The sequence below is a fragment of the Globicephala melas genome, chromosome 1 (assembly GCF_963455315.2).
Source record: "Globicephala melas chromosome 1, mGloMel1.2, whole genome shotgun sequence".
Taxonomy (NCBI): domain Eukaryota; kingdom Metazoa; phylum Chordata; class Mammalia; order Artiodactyla; family Delphinidae; genus Globicephala; species Globicephala melas.
The window spans coordinates 116578501-116591834 of NC_083314.1; the positions used below are offsets into that span (position 1 = coordinate 116578501).

Sequence of the window (13334 nt, forward strand, 5' to 3'; positions counted from 1 at the left end):
GGTGAACCTAAGGTTTTATAACTGAAGCATGAAGAAGCCTAGCTGAAATGAGACAAAAACATGAGAACAACTTCAAAATAAAATAATTTGGGAGAGATTTCATCATGAATAGCTTAAGGAGAAAGGAACTGTAGAAAATAGGACGGAATGAGAGGATTTAAAGTCAGTGCATTCCATGTCTAACTAATGATCTTACTTGATAAATGGCTTATTATCTTCATAGCTAGAAAGCATTATAAGCAGAAAAGAGAAACAAAATTATTAGACAGAATTAAAATAGAAAGTAATAAGAAAGCATTTATATATTTTATAAAATTAGTCAAAATTAAGAAAGTCAAAATGCAGAGGCAAACAATTAAAAAATAAAGGCACATTATAGTTTAAAATATTCTAGCAAATAAGATATTCCAAAATAATTATAAAAATTAAGGGCAATTCATGATATTGACGGATTTGTAAAAAATATAAATCATGCCATAAATTTGTTAATGTAGGGTTCTACCTTACCCAGGTAAGTCCGTATTATAGTAGCCATCACAAACACGGTAATTACTGGTGTAGATGAGAAGACAGAAAGAGGAAAAGGAAGAAAAGAGAGAGATGCTAAAGATTAGCTCTCTCTCTTACCATGCAACATGCAATGAAGCTGGCACTAACCTATCTAAAACTTTATCTAATTAAAAAAAAATTACCCTTACTATAGATCTGCCATTTTTAACATTAAAAATATTTTCCACATCCCATTATAACCAACTTGAATACCTCCTCAAATTTTAAATTAACTCATATTTTAAAAAATTACTCTGAAAATGCTTTTATAAGATGACAATGAATCAACAGCTATCAATTTTTTGTTAATTAGATAACATTTTTCCATTGATAGGATATTGCAGTTTTTTTCAACATTGAAATAAAGTAAACATTTATTTAATTATCATGAAAACAACAGACAATCTCCAAGTTAACAATAGTAATGGAGTAAATTCTCTTAGGAAAACAGGATTAGAAGTAGAAACTGCTCAGAATCCTTAATAAATCAAAAAGTCATTTAACAAAACAAACAATATAATCATATCAGTCATGCAAACAGGAACATCATTTTGAATTGCATTTTAAATTCAAATGAAATTGCTACAGTGATATGGAATTTCCACAAAGCCACTGAAACAATTTCTTGGCTTTAGATCAAGACAGAAATTACTACCTAATTTTTGACCAATGTCTGTGACATGGTAACAGTGAGACTCAACCTTGATCAGTAAAACTTCATTCTGAATAATTTCTACAGGTGAAAGATGGTATTCATGTATTCCCTGTGGAGAATACCTTTCACTTAGTTTGTCAAGCAGTAAAATTAAAATACGAAATACTTACTTAATGTTTTCCAACCTGCTAGAATCTGGTTTCAATGTGTTTGAGTGCTTCACCATTTTGCACAATGTGATCACCAGGAAGATAATATTTAGCTGTTACAACAAATAAAGAATTAGATCACTATGACAAAAAGTAAAAATTATACATTTTTGCAAATATATTTAATGGATTAATGCAGTTTAATATGAATAACACGAGTATATGGTAGACACTGATTCAATTCTAGTTTACTTATGCAATGATCAAGTTGAGTCTAAATAAAAAATACTCTGGCTACATATGATCGATTTTTTAATAGATCATTTGACATGAAACTGAAACCTCATTAAATCAGTATCATGTGGTGATGATTAAATAAATTAGACAGCCTAAATTAGTTTCTTTAGCTAGAAGTACTCCAGGGCCTAAAAACCATCTAATGAAAACACTGAAGTGAATTCCTTAGAAGGGGCATTTACATCATGTAGCTTATAATGGAAAGATCCCTGAATTTGGGACCCTAAGAATTAGTTGAGAGTCTATTCTTGATTTTGACTGATTAAATGAGGAAAATTAACATTTGCATTTGCATACTCTTTTTATAAGGTAATGGTGAAGATCAAATGAGATAAAATATATGAAAAATGTTAGCTGGTTATATAAAGTAAGATAAACTTTAAAATATATAAATGTATTTGCTATTTAAGTGTTAAAGACCACCATTTCTTTCTTCCTGATGTCTCTGTACTGTATGGAAGTAGGTAAATTCCAAAGGCTGTTTTGAGTCCCTCTAAACACTCAGTTGTACAAAGAATGTAGATGCAACAAATGCCAACTGGGGAAGATAGAACCTGACATGGAAGCACAGTCTGGCAGGTCAACTTGAGAGAACTCAGAAGATAAGAGTTGTGTTTTGACTGAGGAAAGTTAAAGGTTTGTAATTTGCATTTGCTTCTACGGAAGCCTGGCAGAATGCTGGATGGAGTGAAGGCAGCTTCCATTTTTATGCTCTAAAAATAAAACTATGCTAAATCGCTCCTGGATTCTTTTTGACATTTTATTTACTTCAGATTATTACTTTAAAAGAGACAAAATGAAGTTATTTTGTGAGGATTAAGTGATTTAGTGAAGGCACAAAGGGTATACTCAGAAAAGGACCTGTTTATATGTAGAGACGAAAGCAATTCCTTGGTAGTAAATAATCCACATAACTTTGTTACAGTAACGCGATTATTTTTACTGAGTCACAATACCATCTGATAATATGATAACATTATTTTCCTCATTCATCACCACTTCTGATTTTATAATTAGGAAAAATGATGTAAGGCAATAAAGAAAATTTCCAAGTCCTTCCTAACGAGTTTAAGGAACAGAGCAAAGGCTTTAAGCCCTGTATCAGTCATTTTGTCTACTGTGCCTTGTTATTTCTCTTAGATGTAGAATTTCCTCTTAAGGACTAAAATAGGCATAATTTGCAAGTGCTGGCAGACAGCATTCCATTAATTACTTGAGGACAAAAGAAGCTCTTTGCTTAAAAAAGTACTTAAAAATTAATTTCTTAAAATACTTGTCTAGAGAAAAAGTAAATAAATTGGTAAAAAAAAATGTCTAGCTTTATATTCTGAAGATTATAAAGTCCAGTTGGTCATACATAAATAAAGGCTTACATTTTCAGGATTATTACAATATGATTCATTTCATTCAACAAATATTTATTGACCTTACTGCTCCACACAAGAATGTGCTTATTGTATAGGGATAAGACACAAATTTTTGCCTTTGAGAAATTAGGGAGATCTTTCTGATAGTACAATGAATACTTAATTTGATTTTAAAGAAGCATGGTACAGTTTATCTCTAATTTTTTTAAAGTAGTGCTTTTACTTTTTATTTTATATAACAGTAAGTCTTAACTAGGACAATTTAAGAATGGTTAAAAACAAGTACTCCAAATAATCATAAAAACAAACCAACCAACCAAAACCCATATAAGGAAACAAAGTAGTTACAACACTTATGTAAGAATGGCTGCCCTAACAGATTCAGAATCAAAATCTTTTAAACCTCCTAACCCTTCTTTTTGAATGTCCTGATAAAACATTATTTCTTTTATTACAAACTTCCAGACCTAGGGTTGCCCTCTACCCCAACACCTTTTGTTAAATAATTTTCTGAAGCACAAAAGGGCCACAATTTGGAGCTCATTATTTTCTAAGCATATTACTTATCCCCTCAGGAATAAAATAATAGTAGTGGTAGGAGTACATTCAAGAAAAGAAAAAAGTTATTACCCACCACAATGTCTAAACCACAAGGAAAATAAAGAATGTGAATGTGAAAAAAATGTGGATGTATCAAGTATTATGCTATAAAAAGAAAATGAGTACAAAATGTGAACTTGTGGGGGTTACATCCATCCAAACAGATTTTTCAATGAAGAAAAACCAGCCCCCACAAAAAAAAAAATCAGTTATTTAAGAACTAGCTTATTTTCCAATAAAATTGAAATGAAAATGAAGTGTACCTATGTCAAAATAGAATTAAAGCTTAAATATGATACAAAGACATTTGTTTCTTGTTAAGACAGAACTAACCAACTTGAAAATGCCACAGAAAACATATTTCATTTAATCCTTAAAAAACAGACTGTTAGATGCATCTCTCCTCACCCTACTGAAGTTTTTAATGTTATATATGTGTTCAGTGTTTCTTCCTAGCTACAAAGATAATACAGTCACAAGATATAAAGCTCAGAAAATTACAGGAAAAAAAAATACCCCACCCACAACATATAATCCTATCTCCAGAGGTAGTAGGTAGCACTTGGATAACCATTTTACAAATCTATGATGTTAATTATCTTGCCAAAGACTACTTAGCTACTGTAATGTCAATGCTGAGATTCAATATACTGTCTTCTGGCTCCATGGCCCAGTCTTGTCAACAAAATTAACCAGTTTATTCTGGTTGAGAAAATTAGCAGTCTTCTAACAAACAAAAGATATACTAGTTTTGTATTTTTTTAAAAAAGGTTCCACTTCTATAAAGAGTAATCTAATTTACCACTCAGTCAGAGATGACCAATGAGTTGAAGATATAATATTAAATTAATTAATACATAGAACACACTATCAAAGAAATCCTAAATGACATACAAAGGTGTGCTCTTCAAATGATTTCCACTTGATGGGCTTGCCATAACAACCAATTCTCCATTTCCTTTGTGAAACACTACCATCCCATAATCAGCAAATAGCTAAAACGTCCACACACTTCTATTCCCACTAGCCAAATTGTACTTTGAACAGTTATTTGTGTTTTCTTAATCCTGTCTGTGCTAGTTATATTCATACACAGCTAAATATCACACAAACCCATAAAACCCGAGTGGGGAAAGAAAGCTATTGTTTCTAGCATATTTAAAATCAAATGTTTCAAGAAGATGTTTTAAAAGTGAGTCTCTTTAAAAACAACTTAAAATCCTAGAAAAATAATCATAAAACCACAGAAGGACTCTTGCAGTCAGACTGTTTCACAAGTGTCTGTGAATTCTCCAATTTACAGAAACTGAAAATAAAATTTTAGCCAACGCACTAATGGTTAAGTTGCCAAGAAATTTAGTTAAATCCAACACTAACTTAGTCTTTGAAATACAAGGACGATATACAATTACTGAGGCAATGGTATCTTTAATAGGAGAAAATAACATCATTGTCAGACAAAGTAATTACGAAAAAAGGTATGCAAGACTTATTGTGAATCACAGCATAAGAGCAAAAACTGCTAAGCGTGAGATATTTTTCTTTTCCTCAACTCCACATTAAAAAATTTTACTAATACAAATTATTTACCAAAAAAATGTCTATTATTTAGGTACTGAACATTTTAATACATTGCCAGCAAAATATATGTGAGTGAAATATTTTCTGGAATTAAATAGAACACTTACTGAAGTGTTAACAAGTTCTTTAAACTGTGGTTTTAAAGTTCTCTGATTTTCTCCAGTGTCTAAAAATGTAAATGCTAATTTTTAGTTTCATGGATAAATACTGTTCCTATGATCTTTTTCAGGAGGCAATATACTCTAATAAGAGTTATAATTTTGTATAATAAAACATTTCAATAGATTTTCTTCTTTTCTCTTCTACTCTTGTTCTCTTAAAATGTAACTATGGGAATCAGAACAAGAAATAGAGGGGGCAGAAAAAATCTTTGACAAAATCTATTGTCCAAAATAGTCACTTGAAGACTGAAAACCTTAGTTTCAAATGACGTACTGAGTTCTTTCTTCTTAAACTTTTCCCTATGACATAAATGGGTCTTTCTAGCCATATACTTCTGTTAAACAGAGTATTTTGGGATAGGTTGAAAGGTGCTATGCATCAATGAGAAATGAAAAAGATGGAGTTACAGCTATGTACATAAAGATTGTCTACAGCTGGTATACATGTCATTAATCATTCGTGTAGAAGCCTCTAGTAAGTACAAGTTAACAGGATTGTGTTACATGTTGTATGTCAACTCACCAGACTAAATGCCCACACTGAAGATTAAGTTTGAAGATGAGGCAACTCATCCAGGAATTAATCAGATTTTAACTCTGCTCTGTGTGTGTGTGTGTGTGTGTGTGTGTGTGTGTGTGTGTGTGTACAGGTAAATAGGTAGATGGGTACCTCTTAATAGAATTCTATGTGAAAGAGTGAGACCAAATTAAAAAGAAAAGAATTCTCCTATTCAGCTAAAAAGAGTTAAATCACTAAATGGGGCATTCTTTCTCTTTCAATAACAAATAATACTCTTCTATCTATCCCCAAAAATAATTTCATAAATTACTGTTTAAATAATCTGTCATGTAATTTGCTGATAAAATTCATCACTACTTGATGATACGGCTTAGCTAATCCTCACCCATATTGATGAACATGAAAATACAAAGAGTTTAAAGAAAGAAAAAAGTACCATAGATTATAGGAGTGCACAGTTTGTTTTATAGTTATCGACCTGCTCAATTGAATCATATCCATTTGAGCTTAGGAGCTTAAAATTCATTCCAAAGCTTGCCGTCCTGACATGGATATGATAAGACACAAGAACAGAAACACCACTCTGAAGTAACCTAACTGAACTGCACATGTTCTGACCCTTTTTGTCCTCCCTAGAGCTTTTGCTACCTGGCAAATGCAACTCTAAAACGGCACTTGTATCTCCAGATCTTTGCTGTTAGCCAAGCAGAAACCTATTTCTCCCTGGGACTAGCAGCCAGAGAGGTGTTCTCTGAGGAAGACTTCTAAGTGAGTGTGTGAGCTGAACTCTTACTGAACTGAATTAATTATTAACGATGCAGATGGAGCTGTCCAAATGATAAGAACAGCTCCTGACGTGTCATGATCCAAGCTTTCATTAAACCATTTCAGGCATACTAATGGTTTCCCACTGCTCATTACTTACAAGCACTTTTCTCATAGATATAATAACTCTAGTGCCTGTAGGCAAGACATTCTATAGAAATACAGAAGTAGGAAGTTTTATGTTCCATAACATGTTTTTTTCCTTCATTGAAAATTATTAAAAATGTACACTTATTTAATACTACTAAGTTATGTGATTTCAATTCAGAAAAGCTGGAAATGCAAAACTATGCTTTCTAGGAATATCAATAGGTACTTTTTGTTATTCCTTAAAAGGACAGTATACAATATAATTTATATTGTATAAATTTTTAAACTGTGTCTGAACTGACTTTTAAATGACCTATATCACCATAAGGATATATACAGGTAAATATATTAATACTCAACAAACATGTGCTGTACAATCACATATCTCACTTTAGGTTACATTTGAGATGATGTTTTACACTTCAATACCACTCTGTCTTTCTGTGTTGGGACGATTAGAGGGCAAAGCAATTGCAGGAGAAGAATTACTCCCAGGATCTGTACTGTGATTGCTACCTGCTGTTTTGTTTTGTTTTGTTTTTAAGTTGGGAACACCAAAGCCCTTCACATCTCAACGTAAATGGCTTGGTAAAGGATAATAATGACAAGACTAAAAAATAATGGTAGGCTCTCACTATAAAAGGGCAATATAATAAAATGTCCTTTACCTCTTTTCTTACTGGAAGCTGAGTATATATGAACATTAACTCCTTTCGCTCAGTGAAATGTTTTTTAATACTCTAAAGACAGTATTTATCTTCAGAGATAGAAAATAAACAAAACTGCAATAGGACAGAAGTATAGATCAAATATCCCTAAAATGATTTTTACAATTTTCAAAGTATCAGTATGTTCGGCCAAGGGGTCAAGGAGAAAAAAAAAGCTTGAGTTTTTAAGGATCATACCCCTTTCATATCAGCTGTTTGTCATTTAATTCAAGATAGGCTTAGGCTGTGTTAGCATAAGTAAGCAAAGAACAAAAAATTGGGACAATCATCTGGATTGAATAATTCTGATGAGAAATCAGCTTTCCTAAGAACACTTGAGAGTGTTTTTTACTGGTTCGATTCATACAGGCATTCATCTCAAATTTTCATTTTGCTTTCATAAGTAATTGTATAAAAGAATTCATTTTAGTGACAAAAGTAGTTTTAAGTTTCCTTGAACTACTAAATTTTTTTCTTAATTTTACTGACGTACTAGTAACTAGAATTGTAATACTATTAACAGTAGAAATATCTTAATAAGCTTACTTGTGTCACCTTTTTTAAAGAAAAAACCTTAATAGGAATAAACAGTTATAGGCAATATATAAACTTGATTGTTTCATTTTCAATCTTCTAATGGTCAATAACACTTATTTGTAACAGTATGATGCTAAAACCGAGTGAAGTTTTAAATCCAAATATTTTAGCTTTTTAAAAAAATTTCAACTATATTTGAAATATTTGACTACTGATAATTTAAGTTAAAAAATACCTTAATGTCATTATACTTAAGTTGTATCAGGTTTATTTTAAAATAAAATTTCTTAGAAACCAATATTTTTATTTGGTATTTTAAGTCTTAGAAAAGTAATTTTATTTCTAATGAGTTTAAACTTTATTTAATATTTATTTATTACGCTAAGCTTAAAAAAACCTTTTTTATGCCCTAAAAAGAATTTAGGGTGTGGACATTTATTTAAAAGTACTAAATTACCATGTGGACATGAAGATAATAAATATTAAGGTAATGTTCTTTTACTTCCATAAAACATTCAATTCATAAATGCTACACAGGCTTCGTGCAGAGCTAATACTATAGATTTTAAAGATGTAACTTCGTGAACTAAACCTCTTAACAAAAAATTCCACTACTCAAAACCAAAATATACTATACATATCAGTTATTCCTTTCTAATTATCAAACTACTTTAAAATCATACAATCTTAACATAAAGATTAAGACCTGACATTTTTGCAAATTAAATTACAAATGAGGGAAAAGTAGTTCTTAAAGGAAAGAGTGTTTTTAAAAATAGTACTAATTAGCAAGTGTATAAACTCTCAATAATGATATCGAATGTAAAATATACTACATAATTTTATTCTGTAAGCTAGACATGCTTATAAATCTTTGAATGCACAGATAAATTAACAGTAAAACAAATTATCCCTGTTTCAATTGTACTGCTAAAGCAGCAAGCTAAAAATGAAGGAAAAATAGAGTCTGCTTACCAGAATAATGAAGGTAACAGGTCCAATGAAACTCCATATGAAATAGTTATCAACATGAAGCCAGCAACTATTATGAAAAGAAAAGAATATTAAGTAGCTTCAATGGATGCTCAATATCACAAGTAAAGCAAAATTTTAAAAATCTAACAAGCAAAAGTATCTTTACACTTACCTTTAAAAATTAATTTATCATGGGCAAGAATAATTTGAATAATTCTACTGTTCTTCACTTTAGGTTTTAAATTTGATAAAGACATGCATAATTATGCTTATATGGGGAAAACAATAACTCCCCTCCACCCCAATCCTGATGGTTAAGACCTCTGACTTTACTAAGAAAAACGCGAAACTTGGTATTCCAAATTGTCTCATTTTTAAAAAGTTCTTATCTTCAAAATTTGCCTTTAGATCTGTATCTGAGCTAAAATGTTTAACCCTATGGAACATAAGAGATTAAAAAAATAAGTGGTCAGATGTAATGTTTGTTGCAAAACAGTATAGCACAAATATAACACCTCAACTGGGAATGGATGAATACTAGAAAAAAAAATCAAAGCATAGAATTCATACTGTATTAGAGTAAATGATGCATAAACTTATTAAGACAGATTTTACTTAGTGGTTCATTTTTCATATAACATCAAATCCCCAATGAATTTCTTTTATTTGTCTTTCATCATCTGTGTAGTCAAAAAGCTTTCTTTAGTCCAAAGAATCTTTATATAACTAATTTTATCAAAGGAAAAAATAAACAGAATTGGAAAGCAAATTCATGCCTCTAGCAAATAAAATCCTTAGAAACATGGTCTACCTTCTGTCACTTTCCATAAAAATATTTTTTTATAAATGAATGACAGTGACTTATTTTAATCCTTTCAAACTGCCTGATAAAATATTATCAAAGTAAAACATATGGGCTGGAATGTGGTACTGTCACAACTCAGAACGAGAGTTACCTAGAGGGTCGGCTGCACAAAGAGAGCTAATGAAACATTAGCTTAAAAACTGAATAGTTAAACCTGTCAGATGCTTTAAGTTCAGAAAAATGTTTACCGAATATCTTTCTAAGGCCAAAAAGTTATTTACTTTTTCAATTTGTTAGAGGTCAATCTTTTGTGTTAAAAAGAAGTCCATAATTTAGAATATGCCTTGCCAGAGTACAAATCCTCTCAACCTAGAAAATTACAAAAGACTTGATTGTAACTTGTGCATGGCATGCCCATTTTCTTACCAATAAGGCTTTCAGATGCTATTTTAGTCTGTCAGGGACCCTCACTGACAGCTAACAGGCTTTAAAAAGTTATTCACTTGAAAAACACTCAGGTCACTTGCAATTACTTACGCTTTTTCTGTTCCATAGCTCTTATAGTCAATAGCAGCTGAAACGCCAACCACTGTGGCAGGAAACAAGTAACCGGCAACATAGTAATATTTCTTCCTTGAATATTCACTTTCAAAAACTTCAACTAACATCAGATAGAGCTGCACACCTTCTAGGCACATCCAAGCAAAAGCAGCCAGAAAGAAAAAGTGTAGAAGTCCTGCAAATATTGGGCATGCTATCTATAAAGGAAAGAAGCAAAAAACACAAGAGAATACGGGAATATAAACAGCCCACTCTAAAACTAAACAATATTCACCGATAGTACTCACTACTGTCTTTAAGATATACCATTATTTAGAGAAAATACTGCTTCTTAAAAATTTTTTTTTCCATAAATGAAAATACTGCCAAATTTGGCTTAATGCTTATGGAGTGTAATGCTAGGTGTGCTAGAAATATCATCATTGTAAGACATTATTATTTATAGCAAAAGTAAGTGCAAATAAGAAAACATATTAATTTCTCTTCCAGAACTATTCATTTTTAAATCTGAATATTCTACTTGTAGATAAGTTGCTTTACAAATCTTTAGAACAGTTGTTTCCAAATATATTATTTCTATTTTTTTCTACTACAGAATTTTTTAAAATTTGCTTTAATGATAAATATCCCAGCTCTAATTACTTAACATCATTTTCTTGTTATACATGGAACATTCTCAAATTCATCCCAGTGCAGATGAATACAGAGTAAAGCATTAACTAATTATTAAGTTCTCTTTGCGACACTGAGACCTCATGATGGTGAATAAATTGCTCAGAATATGAGGAAATGATCACTGGTTAGAATGACTATGTAAACAAAATGAAAAATTTAAAAATCGGATCTTTTCATTTTAGTATACCCAGCATTCTTCTATTCAAATTACGTGTTTTAATAACAAAATTGCAACTGTACCTTAATACAAGAAATGAATTAACTCATAATAATATTACTTAATGATTGGGTTGTGTTTTATTACAAATTATCCTTCAGTATTGCCATGTCAATTATTGTAAGTTACAAGGTCAAATATTAACAGCAGCATATGTGGATACACCTGTTATAATAATAATTCTCAGAGATCCAAGGTCAACAAACAGAAGGAGTACTTACCATGTATTTTGTCTTATCAATGCCTATTAGGAAAATAAATTCAGCAATGAAAAGGTTGATACAAAGGTTCTTGTGAATAGTGTTACGGTCACTCTGTAGACCACGGAAAAAGCAGAAGGTGAAGATGCAGATAGCCAGACAAACAAGGGAAATGACAATTCCCACCCAGGTGATGACTGTAAGAAGTAATTCGTGAACTCCATCTTTGTACTGAAAATTAAAAAAATGAGGAACTTTAGTATTCCTGCATTACATTAACTAAGGGTAAGATAGGTTTCACATGTGATAGCTCAACTTTTAATACTAAACTCTCTGAATATTCATGTGTGTTCAAACGGGGCTCAATACTAAAAAAAAAAAATTACGATCATATAACAGAGTTCAATATTATCTTATTGATTTTTATATTCAAAGAATGATCCATGAAAGTAGATTTTACCTAGAAAATTATGACCACAATAATTACTTACATAAACATATAGAAAACATTTTACAACAGATTAAAGACTACTCAGTTATTTCAAAATAATTGGCATTTTAATGACTTGCCAGGCTAACAAGTAGTCAAATTTTAAGTTTCTCCTTGAGTTTTTATATTATATATATATATACTAAAAGTTAAGCACATAATAGATCTGAGAGCTTTCATGTTATAGTTCTTAAGTATTTTTATCTCCTGGCTTATGTTCTCTTAATCACAAGAAGAAATGAATACTAAGAAATATTCCGGAAGCCATTCTGATCTTTCAAAATCTGCAGTCTGGCACAGTGTGCAAAGTCGTTAGGAAATTTAAAACAAAAGTTTTGAAATGAGATTCAAACATTCAAGATGGTGAGGGCATGTTAAACTTTAGAGCCTTCTGTCTCTTTCGCATAACCTATTGCTGTTCATTTTTTAAATCCCTGACAGCCTCTGCCTGACACCTGCCCAAAGGGAAAAACTTAGAACGAGTCTATAAAGCACATGATTTTGAGATGTAGCAATAAATATAGTGCCAAGACTTCCTAAAATATATGGACAATGTAAAAGCAATTAGAAATCCACATTACTTTGTTTCCTTTTTAGTTACGATAAACACCCAAAGAAGGGACTACTACACAAGCTGTTTTGAATCTCTGAGGTTTTTCTCTGCTACTAATTAGAAGTGCAAATACTTACTGAAATTTTCCTGTGGGCCATGAGAATTGCAAAATTGGTTAGGTGGCTGCACGCACACGTTGTACGAGTTTTATTAGTGTCAACCAGCTTGCAGCCCTGGGTAGACCAATATCCCATCATAGTTCTCTCTGAGTAGTTCCAGAAGGAGCAGTTTGCATTGAAATAATTGTCAGGCTGGGAAATAAAATGACAAGATAAAATTAGGATTTTACACTCTAAGATGGCAATAGCCATTGTTTAATATGTGTAAAAGGTAATTTAGATTAAACTTTTCATGTTTCGGACTATAAAGTTTTTCATCAGCAGAACTGTAGACTATGTTATACAAGGCAGATATCTAACTTAAAAGGGGCTTTATAGTCCAAAACACTCTAAAGTGTACTCTAAATTACCAAAGACCCATTTTACACAATTACAATTTCCATCTTATGATTTTACATACTGATGGTCCATCAGAATCATTTTTTTTTCTTTTCTGACAAAATTAAAGCCATGAATTTGTTCTGAGAAAATTCTGTAAGGACCAAGTGTTTTAAAATCTATTTTGTTTGGGGCCCATTTTTGCTCTAAATGACCCAATAGGGACAATTTGAATCCTGTAGTTAGTATGTCAAGCTCTTAAGAGAGTGAAGCAACTGCAGAAGATATAAGAAGAGAATAGCCACACAAATGTATTGTTCACT

The 13334-nt window shown here is 31.3% G+C and overlaps 1 protein-coding gene across 31 annotated transcripts in view; it reads right to left on the minus strand.

The window, feature by feature from the left end:
- ADGRL2 (adhesion G protein-coupled receptor L2) overlaps positions 1 to 13334 on the minus strand; it is a 369284-nt gene that overhangs the window by 11213 nt on the left and 344737 nt on the right. For 14 of the 31 annotated variants that reach the window (XM_060303575.2, XM_060303582.1, XM_060303600.1 and 11 more), the window contains 7 exons: positions 12652 to 12825; positions 11493 to 11702; positions 10356 to 10576; positions 9014 to 9080; positions 1375 to 1466; positions 508 to 552; positions 197 to 223 (listed from right to left, as the gene is read on the minus strand). In XM_060303575.2, coding sequence (XP_060159558.1) covers positions 197 to 223; positions 508 to 552; positions 1375 to 1466; positions 9014 to 9080; positions 10356 to 10576; positions 11493 to 11702; positions 12652 to 12825 — 836 coding nt within the window. The remainder of the gene's footprint in view (positions 1 to 196; positions 224 to 507; positions 553 to 1374; positions 1467 to 9013; positions 9081 to 10355; positions 10577 to 11492; positions 11703 to 12651; positions 12826 to 13334) is intronic. The other 17 variants (XM_060303671.1, XM_060303635.1, XM_060303630.1 and 14 more) reach the window with 2 other exon arrangements.